Source organism: Calliphora vicina, chromosome 3 (genome assembly GCF_958450345.1).
Source record: "Calliphora vicina chromosome 3, idCalVici1.1, whole genome shotgun sequence".
Taxonomy (NCBI): Eukaryota; Metazoa; Arthropoda; class Insecta; order Diptera; family Calliphoridae; genus Calliphora; species Calliphora vicina.
In genome coordinates, this window is record NC_088782.1 from 63,723,242 (window position 1) to 63,749,039 (window position 25,798).

The 25,798-nt window shown below is 32.4% G+C and overlaps 1 protein-coding gene across 2 annotated transcripts in view; it reads right to left on the reverse strand.

Moving 5' to 3' along the window:
• Positions 1-2,440: 2,440 nt before the first annotated feature.
• LOC135955119 (rho GTPase-activating protein gacU) overlaps positions 2,441-25,798 on the reverse strand; it is a 173,479-nt gene continuing 150,121 nt past the window's right edge. For both annotated transcript variants that reach the window (XM_065505426.1, XM_065505425.1), the window contains 2 exons: positions 3,420-3,901; positions 2,441-3,353 (listed from right to left, as the gene is read on the reverse strand). In XM_065505426.1, the coding sequence (XP_065361498.1) occupies positions 2,444-3,353; positions 3,420-3,901 (1,392 nt within the window). In that variant the 3' untranslated portion in view covers positions 2,441-2,443. The remainder of the gene's footprint in view (positions 3,354-3,419; positions 3,902-25,798) is intronic.

The window sequence follows — 25,798 nt, forward strand, 5'->3', positions numbered from 1 at the left end:
GAATGTGATGGAGAATGTGATTTTAAACGATCGTCGAAAGTGATATTGAGGATGACATTTATAATGATTACATTGAAATAGATGAAGGCCATGATCTTAAAATATATGTACAGTGAATGTCACTTAAAATCGTACACGATCGTAGTAAAATTTTATTCATTAGTTTTAGAAAGTTGATGTTTTGGAAATATTTTAAAATGCTATTTTTATATTGTGTGTGCTATTACCTATCAGAATATTGGGTATAATTTTAATTAATTATCCACAAATAAAAAAATTGGGTAAGACTGTCAGTGCCCAGAATATCAACGCTTCATTTAAAATCGTAAAGGCACTAAAAAATAGCAAATGATACCCTACAAAGTATTAGTATTATTTAATATTAACATTTTTTTTAATTTTTAAAGTTTTAATTATAATTTAATATAATTGTACGAATTTAAGTGAAATATGAATTTTGTGATGTTCTTTAATTTTTATCAATATTTTTTTTAACGAATTGAGGTTTTGTTAACTTTTTTGTTGAAATACATATTTTTTGTTCCAATTAATAAAATGACTTTTAATTTTTTATATAATCACCTATTATTGCCTGTATAATTTTATAATATTTAAAAAAAAATACGTTGTACGATTTTGAGTGACACTCACTGTATATAAGTGATGTTATTAACTGCGTACGTAAGTGTTAATAAATCGAATGATAAACACAAATATTGTAAACTAACGTTTTGTTGCAAGAAAAGCATGGAGTTCGTCTTATACATGATTTTGAACATCTTTGTCTAAAATGGTAATAAACTGTTTGCGTATTTATAAATGCGTCAATCATGTACTGCCAGACTTCAAATTAGCCACGTTTACTGACAATGATATCAAACTTTGGACAGAGTCCCTTTATTGTGTAATTCCCCAAGACCACTTTATTAATTAAAGATTCGGCAACGTTGATAGAGCTTGATGTATAATACAATTTGTTATAAATAATTTAGAAATAGTGAATAATTAATTTACTAAAGAATTGGTTACTCAATTTAAAACCCGAATTAATGAACAAAATAAAAAAGTTCTTAATACGTTTATATTGTATAAATCATAGCTCCAAAACGGAAACTAAAGAGTTTGCTATTAAATTTTTTTTGAAGATTGTTCGGGAGTTAATCTGATCAGCATATTTCTGTTGAAAATTTAATGATGGACTTTGTTTTCGAATGTTTTTTAACATTATCAATACTTGAATTGTTAACTTTAACGTTATTTTTTGTTTTTCTTTAACAATAAAATATTATTCTTTATTTTTTTTTAAAAAAATTAAATTATTCGAATAATTCGATTAATTTTAAACGTGTGATCGAATTATTTGAACAAGTTTAAAATCTCTTATTCGAATTATTCGTTTTATTCGAACAAGAGAAAAATCGAATAATTCGAATTCCCTACTTGTTATACATTTTTTTTGGGATTTGCTCATATATCAAAATTCCATAAGTCTAGCACAACACCTTACTTTAACAAATATTCAGTAAATGTATGAATCTTGAAGAACTAAACAATTATTTCTTTCTAAGGACTGAGATCGAAAAATACATATTTGATTGAAATTATTATTACAATTTACAAAAAAAATATTTTTGTGTAATGAATTTATGAACCTTCAATTAAGGTATTTATAGTGCTATCTGTAACTTTGTTTAAATAGGTAGTCCATCTCCTTTTAAAATCTACCACTTTTTTGCACATCCTGCTTTTGGGTCCTAAACTTTTCTACAACATTCCCTCGAGCATCAGCAACATAAAAACTGACATGCTTTACATGATCAAAAAAAAAAAATCAAATAATACGTGTGTTAAGAATTTTCGTCTCAGTCCCCTTAATCAATTATTTCTAATTAATTATTTTAAAAAAATGTCTGGTGATAATTAAAGTCAAAATATAGCCAACTTCCTCTAAATTCAATAAAAACAAATAACATAATTAATTTTTTTTTAAATATGTACTATGTTTATATATTTATGAATAAAATTAAAATAAAAAATAATATTACAAATATAAAAAAATAAAAAACTTAAAAATATGTATGATTTGAAAAAAATCAAATAAATGCGTTAAATAAATGTAAAATTTGTTTGTTTTTACACTAATTAATAAATATTTATGGTTTTTTTTTTATTGATTATTGAAATAAAAGGCACAAAACTACAACAAACTGAACAATATTTAATACATAAAAATACAACACGTGTGTTATATTTAACTTAATAAAATAAAAATATATAGTAGGTATGTTTTTTTTGAAAAAAGACCAATAACTATAAATATTTAAAATATTAAAAGCAACACTTAACTTAATACATGGGAAAATACAAATATTTTACAAAAAATATTCAAATCAATGAATTTATTAAATAATAATAAAAAATATTAAATCGAGTCGTAACGAAATTAAACCCATAAAACGGTATTGGAATCTTCGTTGGCTAAAGCAGAAAATCGTTGAAATTTATTGCTGGCATTGTGATATGTCTTCGAGGGTGAGTCCCAACGATGCGACATGTCTTGCGAAGAGTTCAAGGGCAAACCTACCACATTGGCTTTTAGAGTCGAATTGCGACTGTCGGTAGTTTGTAAATCTCTGTCTCTTTCGTTAGCTTTCAGTGATTTTAGTTCTTTGGCCATTGAGCGACCTTTACTGCTGCTGGGTGTACTTGACAGCAGTGTGGAACTGAGAGGTACACCAATATCGGGGAATGAACTAATGGAACTAAAGCCACTTTCATCTTCTGTGCTAGAACCAGCTAAATGATGATGCTGTTTGTGTGTTAGTGCATTAGGGGGCGAGTGAAATGGTGTCGAGTGTTCTTCATCTGTCTCCACTTTAGACGAGGCCGACGAAGCGGCCGATGAGGTGGAATGAACTGAACTATCGGTTGAGCTGCGTAGAGATAAGCGAGAATCACGCATATTGGCAGAACGCAAGAAAAGCATTTCGGGGGCAAGATTATTGGAGGCAGCATTGTTGGCAGTCGATATGGTGGGCGAGGCGGTCGATGAGTCGGGTGTGGAGGAGCCTGCACTGTTAGCGCCTATGGTAAGGCTTGTCGAATTGAGCATTGGTGGTCCCGGCAGTGTCATTACCGATGTGGTGGACAGGGCTTTGGATAGACGTCCCATTTGTAGGGCCGCAGCCGGAGCTAAGGAATGACGATGATGAGCCAAGTCCGGCTGATGTTGTGAAGTATTTAGCAAATTGTGTATGGTACGTAAAAGACGAAAGGCTTCCTGATTCAGTTTCTCTTCGACATCATCTTTGGCAGTGTTTAGTCGTGAGTCCGATTTTTTCGGTGAACGACGCCTGTTGGAGAGATGAAAGAAAATTCATTAAATAAAATTTGTATTAATTTTTCCCGCTTATACTCACCAGGTAAAATCTTTAAAGGCACTGTATGATTGAGATGGTGTCAGACATGTCTCATAGTTATGATCATCATTGCTCTTGCTGTTGCAATTGCCGTTTAATTGCTGATGTTTCAAATCTATTAGATTGGTGCTACTACGTGCACGCAAATATGACGTTGACGTTGATGAAGTCGACGATAAAGATGTTGATGTCTCATCCAAATTGCTGTTACCATTAGCAGACTTCTCATGACCTCCGGCTACATAAACCTGAAACAGACTTTTTGAGCGTGGAATTTGTTCCATTTTATTACTGTTGCTGTTGTTGTTGCTATTGCTGATGTTTATGTTGATGGTGTTGTTGTGTTTCTGTGCCGCCATCTGTTGCTGTTGCAATTGCTGTTGTTGCTGTTGTTGTTGAAGTTGCTTTTGACTTTGGTAACGTTCAAGAAATCTTGCCACTTCCTCCATAACAGCACGATACATGTCACAACTGGTTTCCACCTATTAAAACAATATGAAAAGAAATAAAAGATAAAAAACTAATGTCGAACATAATAGTATATTAGCATCGTTATTTGTCAATATAAATCAGTAGGAGATTTAAGATAAATGGGGAAAAACTACAAACTAAATATATATGTAGTTATGTACATGACATTCATGCGAGATAAAAGCAATGTGATAAAACTAATAAAAAGAAATATTGTGAGGAAAAGAGTTTTTGCACTAAAAATATTTTCTCATACTTATTAGATGTGAATTGATTAATTGAAAAGAATTTTAAAGTGATTCCAAACTTTCGTTTTCGGTGTGAATAAAACATTATTTGATTTTGCAAAACATTAATCGTAGATCAAGCAACAATTCCGGAAGCTATTCACATTATTAGGGTTATATTTTACTTCCTTTTTCATATAGAAAGAAATCACACGACTTAATTTCAGGACGATCTGTTCATAATTGGTCATATAGCTCTAATATAAGGCCCACGTGGGAGTTATGGACGGATAGTCCTGAAATTGGGTCGCCTGATTATTTTCTATATGAAATTTATTTTTGTTAAATTTTATTCGGATTCCAAAATTTAACAAAAATAAGTTTCATATAGAAAGAAATTAAGGACGTCCGGTTCATAATTGGTCATAGCTCCTACTTCCGAAAATCATTCACAAAAATAAAATTATTGAAATTGTAATAGAATAATGATTTACTCAGTGTAGGGTATTTATGGCTGGTCCAGCTATACTTTCTTACTTGTTATACCTTTCACCTTCGTGAGAAGGTTATATATAAGTTTGTCATTCCGTTTGTAATTTCCACAATATAATTTTCCGACCCTATAAAGTTATATATTCTGGATCCTTATAGATAGCGGAGTCGATTAAGCCATGCCCGTCTGTTGAAATCAACTTTCCGAAGCCCCCAAATAACTTATATACACGATTCATACAGTCTTTCAACCAAACTCGCCAACAACTGTTTTTGAACTTGAAGAGCCACCTGTGTCAACATTATCTAATTATGACATATTAGATATAAGCCCAGAAGACATTAACGAAGTAATCAAGGATAATATAATATTAAAAAAATCGCCTGGAAATGATTCTGTTACACCTACTATGATTAAAAACCTACCGAGTGTGGCAATAATTGTGCTGTCTACAATATTTAATGCGATCTTTAAACATGGAGTTTTTCCGACAAATTGGAAAACTTCTCAGATAATAATGATACCAAAGACAGGTAAGGACTTGACCGTACCATCCTCATATAGACCAATAAGCTTGCTTCCTTGCTTATCGAAACTGTTCGAAAAAGTGTTCTAAAAGAAAATCATACCATTTTTAAATGAGAAAAATATAATCCCAGTTCATCAATTTGGTTTCCGGGAACGCTACGGAAAATCGAACAAGTTAATCGTATAACCGGAGAGATAAGAAAATCCTTTGAATTAAAGAAATATTGTTCAGCTATATTTTTGGATGTCGCTCAAGCCTTCGACAAAGTATGGCACAAAGGCCTGGTATATAAAATAAAATGTTTGCTGCCACCATCTTCTCATAAACTATTGGAATCTTATCTATCGGACCGTATATTTACAGTTAAGTACAATGATTACGTGACAAGAGCAGGAGTACCACAAGGAAGTGTTCTTGGACCTACCCTCTATTTGATTTACACCTCTGATTTGCCTACGAGCGATGAATTGACTATTTCTACATTTGCTGATGACTCTGCAATTATTAGCTCGCATGAGAACCCATATATAGCATCTAGTATACTAGATGGCTACTTAAGATGTGTGGAAACATGGCTAAACAAATGGAGAATACGTGTAAATGAGTTAAAAAGCAAACATGTTACGTTCACACTGAGGAGGGGATGCTGTCCACCTGTCACACTTAACAATGTTAATATACCTCAGTCCGATTATGTTACATACCTTGGTATTCACATAGATAGAAGACTTACTTGGCGCGTTATATAGAAACCAAGAGACTTCACATGATGTTAAAAGCATCTAGCCTTCACTGGTTAATAAGTGGCCAATCAAAGTTAAGCCTGGACTATAAAGTCACCCTGTATAAAATCATTTTAAAACCAATTTGGACATATATAATCCAATTGTGGGGAACGGCCAGTAATTCCAGTATTGAGCTTATACAGAGGGGCCCAGTCGAAAATTCTTAGGACCATGACGGGTGCACCATGGTACATAAGAAATGAAAACATCCACAGGGACTTGGAAGTGCCACTAGTGGAGGACGAGTTTAAGAAAGTCCGCGATAAATATATACTGAAACTGCAATCCCACCCAAATCCGCTTGCTCGGCTGAGATATAAGGAAAAAACCAGGACAACCTCGATTTTTGACCTATATCTGGATTACTAAGTCATTAATATAGACAATATGGATATCTAATGATATATATTTTAAAGATATTTGCAACGACGTATATAAGACCATAGTAAGTTGGACCTACAATGGGTCAAAATCGGAAAAAATATTTTTTAACCCGAATTTTTTTGTGGGTGGGCAAATTCAATTTCATTGGGACAACGAAATGTATTTCAATATATTAAAGGATAATTTGAAGTAGCCAAAATTAGTCTATCTGGAAGCTGGTACTTATAACAAGATGAGGACCCAAAACCTACAGCGGCCATTGTAAAGCAATGTTTGTTGTGTAATGTACTAAAACAACCTCAGTCTCTTTCCCTGTTGTCTAACTTGATAATCGGTTCCTTAGCGAACTATCGGTAAACTGGTCTATTCAATGAAAAAATCTGTTAAATGCCGTATTGGAGAGCATATGATAAATAAAATAAAATAGGGTGCCCCGATAGACCAGTCGATAGTGTGATGAACTATTAATCTGAGGGTTGCGGATTCGATTCCCGCCAGAGACTCTGGGTGAACTGCAGACAAGCAAAACGCTTCGCAGATTGTGTTTGTTAAAAAAAAATTACAGTTCCTTTTTAAAACACTATGCAACAAATTTTGTATCATTTCACTCTAACGTATTGGTCATACTACAAAAGATGGGATGATTTAGGCGTGGTCAAATATACTTATATTTAATAATATAATTTTTTATTTCATCTTTAACAACTTAATTATATTTTATTATTATATGTAACTAAGTTACACATTTAAATTTAAACATTGCAACTCATTTTGCATTTTAAGCAAAATCTTTTAGAAAGCGCTGTAATCTTTGCTAAATCTCATGTAAAATAAGAGCAAAAACAATAGTTTAATTGTACATGAAACTAAAAAAAAAAATATTAAAATACTTTCACTTTTGTTTCTTTTAATATTATAATTAGACATCCATATCTAAGAGTATGTGTATAAGTTTGTATGGTAACAAATTAGTTTGTCTAATGTCAGATGAGAAGATGCAGTAAGTGCGACTACTTATCACACAGATTCCAACCCACACAGATCGTGGATAAAATTAAGATGGGAAAAATTATGCCAATTAGTTGTTAAACAAAAGCATAATAGATAATGGGAGATAAATGAAGTTATCTCTTCTTAGGAGATAAAATAAATTAAAATGCTGACTTTCAAAATATTGGTGCAGAAATTTTCCTTAAATAATGAAAGATCTCAATTATTAATTGGGTCATTCGCTAAAATTTGGCATCCAACGATGATCTCTATTTTAATAGATTGAAAGCGTTCTATGTAAGATTTCATCTACCCATCTTACATGAACCTTAGCTTCCACTCCTATATCCATAGATCCCTTATAAACATTGGTATGAAGATCAATTTAGTGACCAAATATATAATGGACCCTAGCTCCCATATAGGAGAAACCTTTAGTTTTGGCATAAAATTTCCCACAAAAATGTTTCTACTTTTCATTAAATTTGAAGTCTTCCTCGTAATACTCGTAAACACCACCATTTTTTTAATATTTACACTTTGTAACCCAATTATGTTAAAAAGGTATTTCGTGTTTGGTAATTGCTAGAATTATCAGCCATCATATCATATAAACATTATAATTATTTATTTTAAAAAAAAAAACACATAAATATTTACACTTGGTCAGTACTTCCTCCCTCCTGCATGTGTTGAAAAATTACCAGTATTTATTTACTATCTAGTTGTAAAAAACTGTTTTGATTTGATTTTAATGAGAAATTATGCTGCAAATGTTATTTTAACGAGTACACGCAGTATTTCGTGTTGTAAAGTGTTTAATTTTAAAGTTAAATTGATTTGTATACAACTAAATTAAATATAAACCATACAACTAGTGCTAGTTGTTATTTACATATCAACATTTTGTTTATAATGTTTAAAATATTTAAAAAATTATAAAATGTACTGTTATATTGTATTTTTGGTGAAATTTCATAGGGTATCACAACATGTTTTTAACACCTCAGTTAATATTTTCTAGAAATTTCCCAAACAAATTTGTCGTGATTTTTTGAGGATTTCTTATTTATATAAGTTTGTAATTTCTACATTTTTCATTTGCTACCCCACAAAGTATATACATATATTCTGGATCGTTAATGATAGCGAAGTCGATATAGCCACGTCCGTCTGTCCGTCTGCATGTTGAAATCAATTTTCCGTAGCCCCCAAATAACTTACATTCATGATTCATACATCAACATATCGGGAATTCTTTCGGCTCTGTTGCTACTTAAAATCGACAAAATCGGTACATAAATGGCTGAGATATAAGGGGGGAAAAAACGAGATAACCTCGATTTTTGGCCTAATTTTGATCTATGTATATCTGGATTACTAAGTCATTAATATAGACAATATGGATATCCAATGATAGATATTTCAAAGTCCATTGCAACGATGTAGATAAGGCTATAGTAAGTTGGACCTACAATGGGTCAAAATCGGTAAAAATATTTTTTCAACCGAATTTTTTTTTCATCATCAAAATTGTTGGTGGTTTTGACCCCTACAATGGGTCAAAATCAGGAAAAAACCCGAATTTTTTTTTCATCAACAAATTTTTTGGTCATAAGTTTTATTTAAAAAAAAATTTTGGAAAAAACTTTTTTAAAATAAATTAAAAAACAATTTAGAAAATAAATAAATTTTTTTTTTTTCATTAAATTTAGAAATTAAAAAATTTGGAAAAAACTTTTTTAAAATAAATTAAAAAAACTATTTTGAAAAAAAATTAAATTTAGTTTACCTAAAAATTTTTAAAATTTTATTTTAAAGTATAATTTGGTGAAGGGTATATAAGATTCGACACAGCCGAGTATAGCACTCTTACTTGTTTCTTTTTATGCTATATTATTAGCAGTTTGTGTTTTTTAAGATATAGGATTTTGAATATAAGTCCTCGATTTACATTCCGATCTGAAAAAGTTCTCTTTAGAAACTGATGATGCCTTTTCTCAGATTTAACTTAAATCTCTCAATATAACAATAAATATAATTTATTGAATTTGGATTAAAAACTTCGAGTGTGAAAAGACCGGTCAAAAACCATTGTTGTTAAACCATTCAAAAACGTCAACTAAAAATATGGTGTACTTATTGGATGTATGACTTAAAAGTGTGGGACTTTTTAAAAATTTTAGCTTTTATTTTGAAACATTTGTACAACATAAATTTATTCAAAGTATTGGCCATTAGCTGTGGACTTTTCCGATCTTTCTGGCAACATATGAATTCCGACCCAAAAAAACTGCTAATATTTTGAGGCCAAGAACGAATCAAGCCAATGATATGTTACCTATTTCCCTTCTTTTGGATGAAGCCTGCTGTTTGCAAAAGTTTTGATATTGTTGATTGAGTAGCTTCCAATGATTTTGCATGCTTTTGTTGAGTTTTACAACAATCTTCATGGAGAAATGCCTCCAATTCATTATCTTAAAACTTTTTTAGCTGACCTGGGCGATCTTTGCCTTCTGTGTCAAAATCGCCACTTCTTGAAACCGATGGAACACAATCAAAATAAGCATTGGTGAGCAAACGGTGTGCTTCAGTGGCAGTTTTTTTTTTCAAATTATAGAAGTAAATCAAAACTTCCCGTATATGTTGATTTGTTAGTACAAAATTCAACATTTTCGAAGCAAAAAAACGTTGTTGTTTACACTATAATGTTCAATAACTAAGTAACACACCCAGTATTTCGGATTTGGTGGTTTCAGATAGTTGATTTCAACAAAGAGACATACGGACATGGCTAGATCGACTCCGCTATCTATAACGATCCAGCATATACATATATACTTTATGGTAATGTAATGTAGAAATGTAGAAATTACAAACTGAATGACAAACTTATGGTGAAGAGCATATAAATTCACGGGAATGCAAAGATAGACTAGACGATAGTGGACTAAACTATCAATCTGAGTGTTGCGGGTTCGATTCCCACCAGAGACTCTGGGTGTATCTGCAGACAAGCAAGAATACATACAAGGTGGTATATACATTTCGAATGTAAAAAACATATGGGATGATCCATATGAAAGCGGACAGCAGTCGGATTTACCATATCCGATTTTAATGAAATTTACCACATACATAATATATTTAATATGTTCCTCATATCAGTGACTTTTTCAATGGAAACTCATTTCGATACAAAAATATCGCGATTTGAAAATTGGTAAATTTGTTAAAATTGTCTAAAATTATGTACATACTCATAATTGCCTATAACTTTGAAACTACTCAAAGACCAGCATAATTTTTGATTCCATTTTAAAGGCAAAGATATTGTTTTTAAAATGGTGCGAATAAAATTATTCACTTCCAAAAGGTTAAAGGTCAATATTCGGAGTACATATTTCAATGTAAAAAATATCAAAGATCGCGGTGTGAGGATACCCTACACTCTCTACTATATTCGTGCAAAAAATTTCGATGGAGACTCGATTAGTTCAGGAGTATAAAGAAAAACGAAAATTGACCTTTAACCTTTGGGAGGTAAACAATATTATTCACACCATTTTAAGGACAATATCTTTGGCTTTAAAATGGAATCAAAAATTATGTTGGACTTTGAGTAGTTTCAATGTTATGGGCAATTATGTGTATATAATTTTTAAGAATTTTAACAAATTCTTCCATTTTCAAATCGCGATATTTTTGAAATGGAATGGGTTTCCGATGAAAAAGTCATTGATTTGAGAAACCCTTTCGAACCGTAATATCTGTGATAAATTTCATTATAATCGAAGATGACAAATCCGAAAATAGCAGTTTTCTGTCCACTTTGATATGGATTCTCCCATATCCAATTCAATATGAACATGATCCGAAGTACATTGTAGTTACATATTGTAAAGGAAAGATTATTTTAAAATGTAAAAAATAAACATCTAACGCATCATAAAGAACATGTAGATTATCACAATGATTTTAATATCTGAAAACTGGTGTACTAGTCGAAAGGATGGTCATAGAAGCTGGAACCTAGGTCCTTCCCTCTACGATATGGTCGTATTTAACATTCAGGCGGACGGACATAGCTAGATCGTCTTAAGATTTTATATGTAACCAATATTTTGATGTTGTATACAAACGGAATGACCCCCATATTTTTGGTGGTGGTTATAATCAATAAACACATAGAAATGAAAACAAAATTTCAGTAAATATGTCCTTTTATTGATGTCTTGTTAATATTTTAATAAAATCATGAAATTGATAACAAAATTTCAGGAAATATGTAAATAGTATCCTTTTATTGATTTCTTGTTAATATTTGAATGAAGTTGATTTTGTTTCAATATTTAAAATCCTATAAATACAATTAAAACGTTTTGCCAAAATTAAACAAAACCACTTGAAATAGCCACTACGTACTATCTCTTTAGCTATACACACTCACATACATAGTAGTTAATATTAATATTAAACATAAATTTAAATAAGAAAATTTATTACCAAATATATATTGTACAAGTATTACATAATCTAAAGACAAATTTAAGTAACCAAATATTTATACTCGTATTTATTCAGCCAGCAGATAAAAGATAGACAAGACAAAAAGACTGCCAGCCACATGGACTGACTAAATGGTTGGGAGAAAAAAAATATAGACAATAATGGTAAGTATTATTATTGTTAGTTAGCCAACAATAATATGCACAAAGTAACAATAACAAATGCTCACAATTGTTCACAACTGTTAAACGCCACCCCAAAAAATTGGTTAACGAATATTGTGTGGATGTGGTTGATCATTTAAATTCCCTACATTGAAGGTGAGTTATTCCCATTATTTGTTAATGCTGAAATACACACACACAAGGACTTAGTAGCAATATCGTCAACATATGCAAGGATCATGTAGGATTTGGAGCTTCTATTGATCTCAAAGACACACCATCTTTGCAGGAATACCACACTCAGAAATGACTTGTATCGTTTTTTTGCATATCACTGGGCTTTTCTCTTCATCTGTCATACTGAGTAACATATTTGTCATAGTCACTTTGTAGACAAGAGACTTCATATGAAGATAATTTAAAGCTTCACTGGTTAATTGATGAGATATCAATATTAACCCTTTGGCGACCGACGGTACTTATAAGTACCATAACAATAATAAGCTTATAAAATGAAAACAAAACATATTTTGACACTTTTTTCCCAAAAGTACTTTGAAGTGTTTATTTATGTTGCAATGATATAAAATACTTTTTCGTAAAATACCATAAAATAGACTTGTAATAGAAAATGTTATAAAAGTTACAAAACTAATCAATATACATATTAATAAAATTGAAACAAAAATCAATGAGTTTTTTTTATCATTTGGCTGATGCTGACCCAACGGCAGCAGGTCCCTTTCGGATCCTTGCAGGTCCTTTTCGGTTCTTTGCAGTTCCTCCACAAAGATACAATTTTGTAAATAACTTCCTGAAGTCCATATTTTCCATATTTCATACAAAGATTAAAACTTTTTCAACGATTTAAAGCCTTGATCCACAAGGGGTTAAGGTAATCCTTTATAAGAGTGTTTAAAAAAAACTGTATTCAATTATGGAAAACGATATTTTACTGAAAGGTATAATCGAAAACCATGACAGGAACACCAAGTCCCTAAGAATTATGAACATCCATAGCAGGGATGGAAAATTAAAAATTCATTCGGTATCAAAATAATATTCAAATAGTACTTTTTCCAACCTCAGAGTACTAAAATTTAAAACTTCAATTTATTTTCATATCATCGTAGTTTTGTGTTGAAAATCATCTTTAAAAATACTGTTATACGGAAGATGTTCTATAGAAAATACTGTTATATTGAACATTTTCTATAGAAAAAAACTGTTATACTGAAGACTGTCTATAGGAAATACTATTATACACACGATATTATATAGAAAATACACAATATTTTTCATAGAAAATACTATTATACACAAGATTTTCTATAGAAAATACTGTTATATAAAAGATTTTATATAGAAAATACTGTTATATTAAAGATTTTCTATAGAAAATACACTAAATTTCCATAAAAAATACTACTATACACAAGATTTTATATAGAATATACAGTTATATACAAGATTTTTCATAGAAAATACTGTTATATACAAGAATTCCATAAAAATGCAGCTATACACAATATTACACTAAACTTTACATAAAAAATACTGCTGTACACAATATAAAGTCATGATTTTCTATAGAAAATTCAGCTATACACAAGATTTTCTATAGAAAAATGTGCTATACACAAGATTTTCTATAGAAAAATGTGCTATACACAAGATTTTCTATAGAAAATATAGTTATAAACAAGATATTTTATAGAAAATTGTCAGCTATATCCGAAAATCATTCTGAGTCTACAGGAAATTTAAAATTAGTCTTTATATATGAGTAGCCACAGAAAAAATGTACTTTTTTGAAAATTTAAAAATTTTGGGAAATTGATTTTTTCTAGAAGATTTCAATCCAAGTTTACAAAAATACCAAAAAATCAATTTGTAAACAAAAATCGAAAAAGTACCTTTTGTTCTGCGGCTGCTCATATAGAATACTAAACATTGTTTGAAAGTATAAAATAAGTCTCGGAAGAAGGTACTTTTCATTATAAAATAATATAAAAACAAGTAAGAGAGCTATATTCGGCTGTGCCGAATCTTATATACCCTTCACCAAATTATACTTGAAAATAAAAATTAAAATATTTTTAGGTAAACAAATTTTAATTTTTTCAGTTTTTTAATTTTTTGTAGAAAAAAATGTTTCGAATTGTTTTTTTAAAACTTTGTTTTTTAAATATGAATTTTTTTTTTTTTAAATTTAAAAAAAAAATGTTTGTTGTTTTACAATTTTTTTTTTAATATTTATCGAAAAAAAACTTTTGGTGAAAAAAATCGGGTTAAAAAATATTTTTCCCATTTGGACCCATTGTAGGTCCAACATACTATGGTTTTATATACATATTGCAAAGGTCTTTGAAATATCTATCATTAGATATCCATATTGTCTACATTAATGACTTAGTAATCCAGACATAGGTCAAAAATCGAGGTTGTCCTGGTTTTTTCCTCATATCTCAGCCATTTGTGGACCGGTTGTGCTGATTTTAAATAGGAAACTTCTCGAAATCATGTCTGACAGAATTATTGAAGATTTGGATCCCGAAGATATCTGGGGTCTTCAGAAAATTGATTTCAACAGACAGACAGACATATATCCTTATAGATAGCGGAGTCGATTAAGCCATGTAATCGACTCCGCTATCTATAAGGATCCAGAATATATATACTTTATAGGGTCGGAAATGAAAAATGTAGAAATTACAAACGGAATGACAAACTTATATATACCCTTCTCACGAAGGTGAAGGGTATAAAAAGTACGATCGTATCAACTTTTCCAAGATCGAAAGCATTCACCACACTACTCGCAGGAATCCAAGGATTTGTTGACCCGGTCTATCATCTTGCCAATAGGCTTTTCGTGGATAAACCTATTGTGTTTTTAACAATAGCCCAACAAATAATTAAATACTTGTTTCAATGGAAAGGTCTAAATATGCATACACCATTTCCAATTGTATTTCTGAAATTAATATTTAAAAAATTTCTTATTATTTTCCAAGTGTATGACTTATAAATGCGGTATATTTTTTGAACGCGGTTTTTATTTTTAGTAACTTATATGTTTTAGAACTTGCCGTTAAATTTTTAGTCAAAAAATTTCGGGAATTTCTTTATAAGCTTCCTTCGTAAAAGTTCATTTGTTGACAATCGAATGATTCGATTATATTGGGCGTATGACTTAAAAATGCGGGATTTTTTTATAGTTTGAGCTTCTATTTTGGAACATTTGTACAATGACCTTTTCCCATCTTTTTGGCAATATGAATTCAGCGCCAACAGAACTGCTCATCTTTTTTTCGGTCAAGAATGAATCAAGCCAATTTCGGATACTCTGTTCTGAAGTGAAGCGTATCCCAGAGAGAGCGTTATGTATCGATCGAAACAAATAGTAGTCGTACAGGGCAAGCTCTGGACTATAAGGATTCCCAACCACATATTTTTAAATACTTTTTAACAGGTGGCTTAGCGTTGTCATGATGGAATATTACGGTTTCATGTCTGGCCGAATATTCTGGGCGTTTTTCGGCCAATGCTCGCTTCAAACGATTCACTTGCGTCGGAACAGGTCCCTGTGATGGTATATCCAGATTTCAGCACCTCATAATAGATAGGACCCTTTTGGTCCCACCAAACAAAGAGCATTACCTTAGCGCCATGGATATTTGACTTTGGTGTCGATTCGACTGTTTCGCCGGGCTTCTTTTACGCTTCGGGCTATCGGAATGGATCTATTTTTCATCGAAAGTAATGATTCGGTGCACAAATGATTTTCTTTTGTAGCGTTCAAGCTGCATTTCAGACATTCAAAATCGCGTTTCCGGTCTCTCTGCTTCAATTCGTATGGTACCCAATTTCCCTGCTTTAGGATGATGAAATTGCTGCTTAAAACCGATGAAACATTTACCATAAGCTTCGATGAGCAATCAGTGTACTTCAGCGGCACTTCTTTTCAAAATATAAAAGAAGCAAAACTTCCAGCATATGACGCTTTGTGGGCACAAAATTCTACATTTTCGAAGCCAAAAAAACGTTGACTAACTTTTGGCAGGCAAATCTTTTCATCACTTCAAAAATTTCATTTATCTAATGTAGGGTACTAAAGAGCAACAAAAACTTTTTGGCATTTGCAAACAACAGTAGTGATGTTGTTGATAACAATGACGTCGATGATGATGGTGGTGGCTGTCGAGTTAGTTAGTTGTGGCGGTGGTGTGCTGGTGGTTTTGCCGGTAACAAACACCAGAGTGTTGGCGATGCAATGTGGATTATTTAACCAAAATCTAAAGATGAAAAACCCATAAAGAAAGAAGCCTGAAATTGTTTGGTTACATACAAAGTATGTAGATAGTTGTTGATATTGCGCTGCTGTTGCTTGTTTTGTTTGCTTTGTTTATTTCGCTTGGAGGTTATGGAAGAGTACACAGATTAACAGTTTGTTGGCAAGAAAAGTGGTCAAAATGTTTAAACAAATATAAAAATATAATAGTCGTACATAATGTTGGTGCTTGGTTGTGTAGACACACTCGTATTTACAAACGTATGAATTTATGTTGGTGCAAATAATTGCTATTGTCACAGTAACTAACACCGTAGCAGGAGTAGCAAAAAAAACTAACTATGAACAAATATTTAAACCAAAAACAAATAAGAAATTTAAATAAATAAATAAATATTATTGTATGCACAGAGGTACATATTTATGCATATAAATATTTATGTATGTATGTATGTGTGTCTTAATGTATGTAATTACAATATTTATAGCCTGATCGTACTTAAAATATTTTGGCAATGATGCTCAAAATTTGTTTGCTCGTATTTCCTTTTTCTTGTTTTTGGGCAACTTCCATGATGGGATTTTATGTGGCAGATTATATAAATTTTATTTCGAAGAGATGTTTGCAAAATTTTAATTGTTCATATTTTAAATAACGTCACGAATGTTTAACGTCAGAACTAAGTTTTAATTTATTTTTATATACATATTTTCTGAGCCAAATACAATTTCAAAGCAGTTTTGAAAGAAAAAACTGCCACACAAGAAACTTCTTGAGAATTTTTTTTTGTCCGGTATTGTTCTCGTCCATCAGCCTCATAAAAATCTTGACCCGGAAATTGTGAAAAGTCTTCCAGTAGATAGGTTTTATCAATCATCACAGTTTTTTATAAAATTTTACCGCATTGCGATCTCAAACATTCTGAATTTTATACGACTTCTACCCAGCATGAACTTTGGCTCTGAGCTCAAATGAATCAGAGCATTTAACTTTACGAGCTGTTTTTCTTATAGATTTGTTCGGTGCTCTTCTTTTGCGTTACCAATAGCAAGGCTGCCGTTAAAGGAATAGCGAGTGCCTTCACGAATCTAGGTTAACAGAGGAATGCCGAGTATCCCTAAATGAGATAGCGAGACATTCTAGGATGACGCTTATTTCGGTTCCCGGACACGATGAAAATCAGGGTAATTGTATAGCGGATTAATTGGCCAAAATTAATGAGGAGGCGATCGACTACTTTTCTGGTATTTCCCTTGTTAAATGCAATATGGCTGTACAGCTGAAACTATATGAGACTGCACAAAACAGGTGGACCAATGAACCTTCCTGTGCTACAACAAGGACGACTTGGGCCGTATATGATGCCAGCATGAATCTACTTGTGGAATTCCGTCGTAAGGCTAATTGTCTCCTTAATTAGAGGACACTGTATAATTGGGACATATGCTAGAAGACATGCTCGGTACATAATGAAGAAGAGGAGGAAACTATGTCTCACCTTTGACAAACCTGAGGGAACACATCCTTCCATTCCTATCATGCTTGGATGAGCTATCAAGGATGAATCTTAGACGAATCTATTCCTTCATCATGGAATCTGCTTGACAAGTGTCTGCCCATGGAACCTAACCTACCAAGTTTTCCAGGTTTTCTTTCAATTTTCAATTCTTCCTTATACTGTTTAAAGCCTTTTGAAACAGTATGACGATGAACCTTCAGATCTTTTGCTATTTTTTGAAAGTTCATATTGGGTTTAAGGAATATAATTTTCAAAAAGTTACCATTGTGTTGTTACTCATTGTATATATATTTTTGACATTAATTTCGGCTTTAAATTTAATTTTACAATCGTATCTAAACAATTTATAAAGTGTTGTAAATAATCGAATTCAACATACTTGAATTGCTCAAATTTAATATATTCAAATACAAATTTCGTGTATTTCTTTCAATCCATTGAATTTGAGCACATACTATATAAAGCAATTCAACCATGTTTAAAAATATTCATATTATTCACTACAAATCCTTCTGACCATTCCTTAATAACCAATTCTATAAAGCAGAAGAGTCGAATACCATATGTGAGAACATTAAAAAATCGTGACACCAACTATATATGTACATATAAATCTTTATAATTCACATAATTTTAAACCACTGTACAAATTTACAACATAAATACTAATGACCATCTTAAGTTTTTCTTTGAAGTTTTGTTCTACATGTTTATTTATATTCCTACTAAACTTACGCCCAATATGGCAATTGATACAATAAATGTGTGTGGATAATCTAATTTCTACTGTTTTTGTTTCATAGAAAAGAACCCCATAATTAACCACAAATTAGTCGTGAGAAAAACATAAATATGGACATGATATTAGAACACACACATGCTGTACTTTATACTAAATATGTATACGACTATACAGGCATTGCAACATAAGATACAATTTCGAGTATGTACTCACATCATCAGACATTTGATGTTGTTTCCCAGCAAACATAATTTCCCTAAAGATATGATATCTAGTCTAAATAACTAAAAAATCATTCTTTATTATCATATTTATCACTTTTTATAGCCACCACCAAACAAAATTTCATTCCGAAGGAGCTTACGCATCTTAAGGATGTGATCTAATAATCGACCATCCCATCTACCCTCTATGTTAATAGCGGCTGTGGGAAAAATGTTCCCCTCTTTATGTGGTACGACCTCAACTGATTAGCGGTGCGTTCCCTATGATACTCTGTCTGCAATTTTATGTCATTCTGGTATGTCTCCGGCAGAGAAATTAATTGACAATACCTTCTGGTGTTGGGTCCTTCAAACTTCTAGCTTTTGCAATTTTTTAAACATTTAATCAGTTTTGAAGGCATTTTAAGCTGTTTTTTGCGAGTCAGTCTAAAGTTAAAGAAATGGTCCTTGGAATCTGCCACTCAAACTTTTAAATATGGAATTTTTTTGGATGTAGGTCCTTCGAACTTCTAGCTTTTGCAATTTTTAAAGCATTTAAATAGTTTTGAAGACATTTTAAGCAGTTTTAGCGTGACAATCTAAGGTTAAAGAAATGGTCCTTCGAACCTGAGACTCAAACTCTTAAATATGACATTTGTTTGTATAAAAGTCCTTCGATCTTTTAGCTTTTGCAATTTTTAAAGCATTTAAACAGTTTTAAAGGACAAAGAAATGGTGCTTCGAAAATGTGATTCAAACTCTTAACCCTCCGTTACTCGCAACTGATCGCCCTAAGTTCTAAGCTATTTTTTTATAAAAATATATTTATACTGCAATTTTGTTTGTATACTTTGAATTTAATATTGTTTTAATGTTTTCGAAATAAATAGTGAAGAGATTATTTTCAAACACGAATTTCTTTTATTGATATCAACTTGACTATCAATTTGACTGACACTGCTACTAGTCTCGATTGAAAATGATTGCGACAGACGGAGGGTTAAATATGACATTTGTTTCTATAGAGTTTCTTCGAACTTCTAGCTTTTGCATTTAAACAGTTTTGAAGTCTTTTTAAACAGTTTTTGAGTGTCAATCTAAAGTTAAAGAAATGGTCCTTCGAACTTGCGACTCAAACTCTTAAATATGTCATTTGTTTGTATAGAGTTTCACCAAACATCTAGCTTTTGCAATTAAAATAATAAACAGTTTTAAAAGCATTTTGAGCTGTTTTTGCGAGTCAATCTAAAGTTTAAGGAATGGTCCTTCGAACCTGCGACTCAAACTCTTAAATATGACATTTGTTTGTATAGAGTTCGTCCAAACTTCTAGCTTTTGTAATTTTTAAAGCATTTTTTGAGTGTCAATTTAAACATAAAGAAATGGTCCTTCGAACCTGTAATTCTAACATTTGTTTCTATAGAGTTCCACGGCGCTTTGTTCTTGGTCTACTAAATTCTCCATGGGTAATGTGAGTATTTAGACTGAATATCATTGGAATGCCCAGGACTGACAGTTGGTAATGTCAATGTCGTAGACAGATCGCACTGATTCTTAATCAGACAAGGCAGAATAACAGGTGTAAAAGCGTTAAATTTTTTTAAACTCATGAGCAGGACCTGCTCTTGGTGACTCCTTAGACGGGAAAATTTAAGAAACACGGACAAAATCCGAAGACTCATGACCCCCTAAAGGAAAACACAGGACTGAGAAACATAGAAAAGGCTGGCGAGCTACAAGCGCTCTGTGATGCCCTAGCATACATGACTTCTAAGGAAAAGCACATCTACCACATACTAAAGTACGGGACTATAATGCTACCATTCGTTGAGGTAAGGTCAGCCCAAACTTAGACGGAATAAAACCAGAACAGGAATGTCAACACAACTAAACCTGAGCCCCATGAAGGGAGCGAACAGAATTACCGAATCGGAGAATCTTGATGTACGCCCATATACAACCAAGAGGGCTACTTCGGAACAAGAGGTGATGACCAATGCGGTAATACGAAGTCTGATAGCGTAACACCTGAGTTGCTGTCCGTTATCTACTCAACTCGAGGTAGTATTAGGTGGTCTGCTATTACCACTTGCAGAATACACAGAATGCTCTGGCCTTCTGGTTATATGAGAACTAGGATGGATTGATGGTGTAGAAGTAAGTTTGGTTATACTCAACTATCAAGAAGTTGCGAAGAATAGGAAGAACTGCAGAAAAGCTGTATGCAAAGGCTGAATTATTATGAATCGGAAGCTCAGTGTTCATCGATGAAATAACTAGATTTTAAAAAAGCATTCAAGTGCCTCTTCATACAATTTACATCACCTACATCCGGAATCCTTAAACAGGATGGCGAGCCATTCAACAGTCGTACTCATGTGGGTAAGGGGACTCGGCGATATGGCGGACAACATTGTTGCTAATGCTTTGGCGAAAAAAGGCGCCATGATGCCTGACGGATACATAGACTTCCTATGCTGGATTCCATTATCTAATTACAAGCTACATATAAGTAACTATTAGTATGAGGTCGTGCAGACACGATGGTAATGTGAACCCACCTTATATGGCCCCGACTAAACCGAGGGCGGACATCATATCTTCTTGGCTTGTCACGTTTACAATTTAGTAATGTAGTGGACACTGCACATTTGGCAACCATGCGAGGAGACTTGGCCTGCCCCATAACGACTTCTGTAGAAGTTGTCAAGATGAAGAGGAGAATGTGACCATTTTTAATCTTCTTTGTCATTTTCCGGCATTAGGAGATCTACGCACAAGGTTTCTGGGACATCGTTTCCTAAATAGTCTTTCTGAGCTTTCGGACATGAAGTTAGAGTGCACCAATGCCTTTATCAGGAATATCAATTGGCTAATCAGGCTAGACATGAGAATATCCACGGAGAGTCCTAATATCTGTCAATTGACTGGTGCTTAATATTCTCTCTCCTCTCTTTTTCTGACATCCTTCCTCTTCACTTCTTCATTCATTTCATTTCTATCTTTATTTTCAGGTAACCCTGAAGTGAGCTACTCTCTTTCCTGTCTCCACTATGCGGCTGCCGGTGAACCGAACCTAACAACCGGCCGAAAATCGAATACAACTCACGTATATAGGTCGTTGCCATATGTCTATTTTGGAACATCTCGCCCACGTACAGATGAAAGATAGAATTAAAAATGATTTTAATTGTAAACCATAACCTAAATGTTTGCTGGGTTTTTAAATCACGATTATCGTATATAAGTTTGTATGTGTTTTTCTATCTGTTTGTGGACTAATTACATCCGTGTTTATGGTGTAAGAAAAAACCAAAACAAAACACAACATACAAGAATTTATTTATGTCTTTGACATAAAAACTTAAATAATTACTTGTACGTATTGTACAATACGCTGTTGAGTTGGTTACAAGTATGTAACATACACTCGTTGACTGGAACAAATTCTAACTTGTTTATAGGTTTTTTTTTTCTACAGCAGTAACAAAGGGAAATAACTCTTAAAACTACTAGTAGGAATGAACAAAACTGGGAATATCAAGAGAAGACAGCGTAAGATTATTGTATAGTAGTGATAGAGACATCAAATTAAAAAAAGATGGGTTCATTTAAATTACCCAGACAGAAATTACCACTTTTGCCAACATAGTACAGAATACTGCATCTATACAATTACGACTCTCTCAAAAATACTAGCATAACAAAGTGAAAACAATAATAAATACATCGAGAAAATATCGAGTTTATAATGAAGACCAGCATAGGTTGATAATACAGTGTTTCCAGAAAATCAAAATCATGACGCTACGGTGACGCCAAAAAGTAGAATACGCGTAGTATTTTAGTTGAAAAACCATTGTGAAATGTTTCAAAACAGGATTCATTGAATATTATTTTGCGTTACCATTTCTATGTTGCAATGACCTTGGTATACCTTGATTAATACTGCACATTGGGGCAGAAGCACAATATTTTGGAAATAAATCTGTTATCTAAATCAAAGTTAACCATGTCATGGCTCCGTTTTTTTTACACAATTTATAACTGATTTCATAAATAATCATAAATAAAACAAGTAAGAAAGTATGGTCGGTCAAGCCCGACCATATAATACCCTACACTAAGTAAAAGAGCAAACAAATTATTCTTTTAAAATTTCAATAATTTATATTTTTGAGTGATTTTTGGAAGTGGGCTTTATATGGGGACTATGACCAATTATGGACCGATCACCATGAAATTAGGTCGTGTGATTTATGTCTATATTAAAGTTAACTATGTTGAATTTTGTGTGTTTACCAACATTTTTAAGCGATTTATGCACGTTAAAGTGATTTTCGGAAGCGGGTCTATATGGGAGCTATGACTAATTATGGACCGATCGTAACAAAATTTGGTGACATGAATTTTGTGTATATAAAACTTATTTGGAGCGGAATTTGTGGAGATACATATATAAATTAAACATTTATGACCGATAAAGTCCAATTTCGGGAGGACATTTGTATGGCGGCTAGGTGAAATAATGGACCGATTTCAGTCAATAGGCTTGGTCCTTGGGCCGAAAAAATAATATGTACCAAATTTGATAGAAATATCTTCAAAATTGCGACCTGTACTCTGCGCACAAGGTTTACATGGACAGCCAGCCAGCCGACCAGATGGACGGACGGACGGACGGACATCGCTTAATCGACTCAGAAAGTGATTCTAAGTCGATCGGTATACTTTAAGGTGGGTGTTAGACTAATATTTTTGGGCGTTACAAACATCTGCACAAACGCATAGTACCCTCCCCACTATGGTGGTGTAGGGTATAAAAATCATATGAAGTTTCAAATTTATATCTTTTACGAGTCCAAAAATAAACGATTTGAAAATGGAGAAAATTTTGATTTGACGTATTTTTTAGATGTATGATCACAATTTCTCTTTGTTTATTTTGAAAAAGGCTTATTAAGCAACTTATAATTTTAAAATATAAAATATAAGTAAAACGTCTATTTTATTTACTTCGAAAATGTTAAATTTTATGCCATCAAAGCGTCATATACCGGAAGTTTTGCTTTACTTCTTTATTGCTCACCAAAGTCAGAAGTGGTGATTTTGACACGGAAGACAAAGATCGCCTGGCCAACCAAAATAGTTTGAAGACCAAAAATTGGAGGCATTACACCATGAAGATTGTTGTCAAAATCAACAAGAGCTTGCTAACTCATTGGGGTTACTCAATCAGCAATTTTAAAATGTTTGAGAGCAGAAGGATTCATCGAAAAGCAGTGAAATTGGGTAACATACGAATTGAAGCTGAGAGACCTTGAAAGACGATTTTGTATGTCAGAATTGTTGCTTGAATTCTATAAAAGAAAATCAATTTTTACAGCGAATCATTACTTGCGATGAAAAATGGATCCATTGCGATAACCAGAAGCGTTAGATATAGTACGAATCGATACCATAGCCAAATATCCATGGGGCTAAGGTAATGCTCTGTATTTGGTGGGACCAAAAGGAATATGTACCGAACACAACTGATTCGTTTGAAGCAAGCATTGGCCGAAAACCCCCCAGAATATGAAATGGTTGGGAAATTTTTGCCTCATCCGCTTTATAGTCCAGACCTTGCCCCGTCCGACTACTATTTGTTTTGATCGATGTAGAACGCTCTCTCTGGGAACAGAGCATCCGATATTGGCTTGATTCGTTTCTTGGCATCAAAATATGAGCAGTTCTTTTGGCTCGGAATCCATATGTTGGCAGAAAGATGGGAAAAGGTCATTGTACAATTGTTTCAAAATAAAAGCTAAAAATTTGTAAAAACTCCACATTTTCAAATCATACACCCAATATATTTTTTATATGCCTAGATGAGTACTTTAAGATTATAGTTAAAATCATTGACTTTAGATAACTTCACAAAAAAAAGCACAAAAATGATGTGCTGAGGTGCTTTATTTTGAGACCCCACAGGGGACTTTGCTACGCCTCTGCTACGCTTATGTGAAATATAATGACCGTCAGATCAGCCAGTTAGAAATGACAAAAGTCTGCACAGAGAAAACAGATTAGTAGTAGCAACCGAATTTGTTGCCAATCGAATGATTCTGCCATATTGACAGAATTTTACGGTTGTGGCTACAAAATTTTAGAAGGGCTAAATACTACTTTATCAACTGAAATTCTATGTGTGCAACTGAATCATTCGATTGACAATTAATTCGGTTGCTACTACGAATCTATTTTCTATGTGTGTAGCATTATATTGTTAGTGTCAAAAAAACCGGCAAATTGGAAAAACTGGTTTCCGGTTTAACCGAAAAAGTGTGTTTTTGAAAAAACCGGTTTTGATTATTGTCTTTTAAAAAAACCGGTTAAACGGTTTCGGTTTTTGTCTTCAAAAAAAAACCGGTTTGTATTAAATTTTTATTTAATATGAAAAAGGTCGCTAATAGCAAATTTAGCATTTTTGAATTTTTAAAGCTCTAACTTTATGCAATTATTTTATATCTTTTACGAAATATTGGCAAATACTATAATTTTCTATAAAATAAATCAATATTTTTAAAAATGGTATCAAAGTTTTTCATTAATATGTTTGAATGTGCTTTAGAAAATATATATCATTAAAACCGGTTATCCGCCTTACAAAAACCGGTTTGTCAAAAAACCGAAACCGGTGGAAAAAACCGGTTGACCGGTTTTCGGTTTTGGATACTCTAGCTCCAGTACATTTCTATTGCCTCCGAATGAGAATTATTTTTTGATGGAGATGGAGTTATATTCATTTAATTGCATATACAAGGGCGGGTCAATAAGTCCTTGACTTTTTGAATTTCCCACTTCTTAACTGAAAGAGCAACACAACTAAAGCTACGTATACACGGTTGTCATATTCTTACAATATTGTCCGAACATGCTCATAAAATGGTTAACACAACCATTAGAACTTATGTTGAAACATATGGGTGTTAACCATTTATTGAACATTTTCTGACAATATTGTAAGAATATGACAACCGTGTATACGTAGCTTAATGTAAACAGGCATCTGTCATTAAATATGTT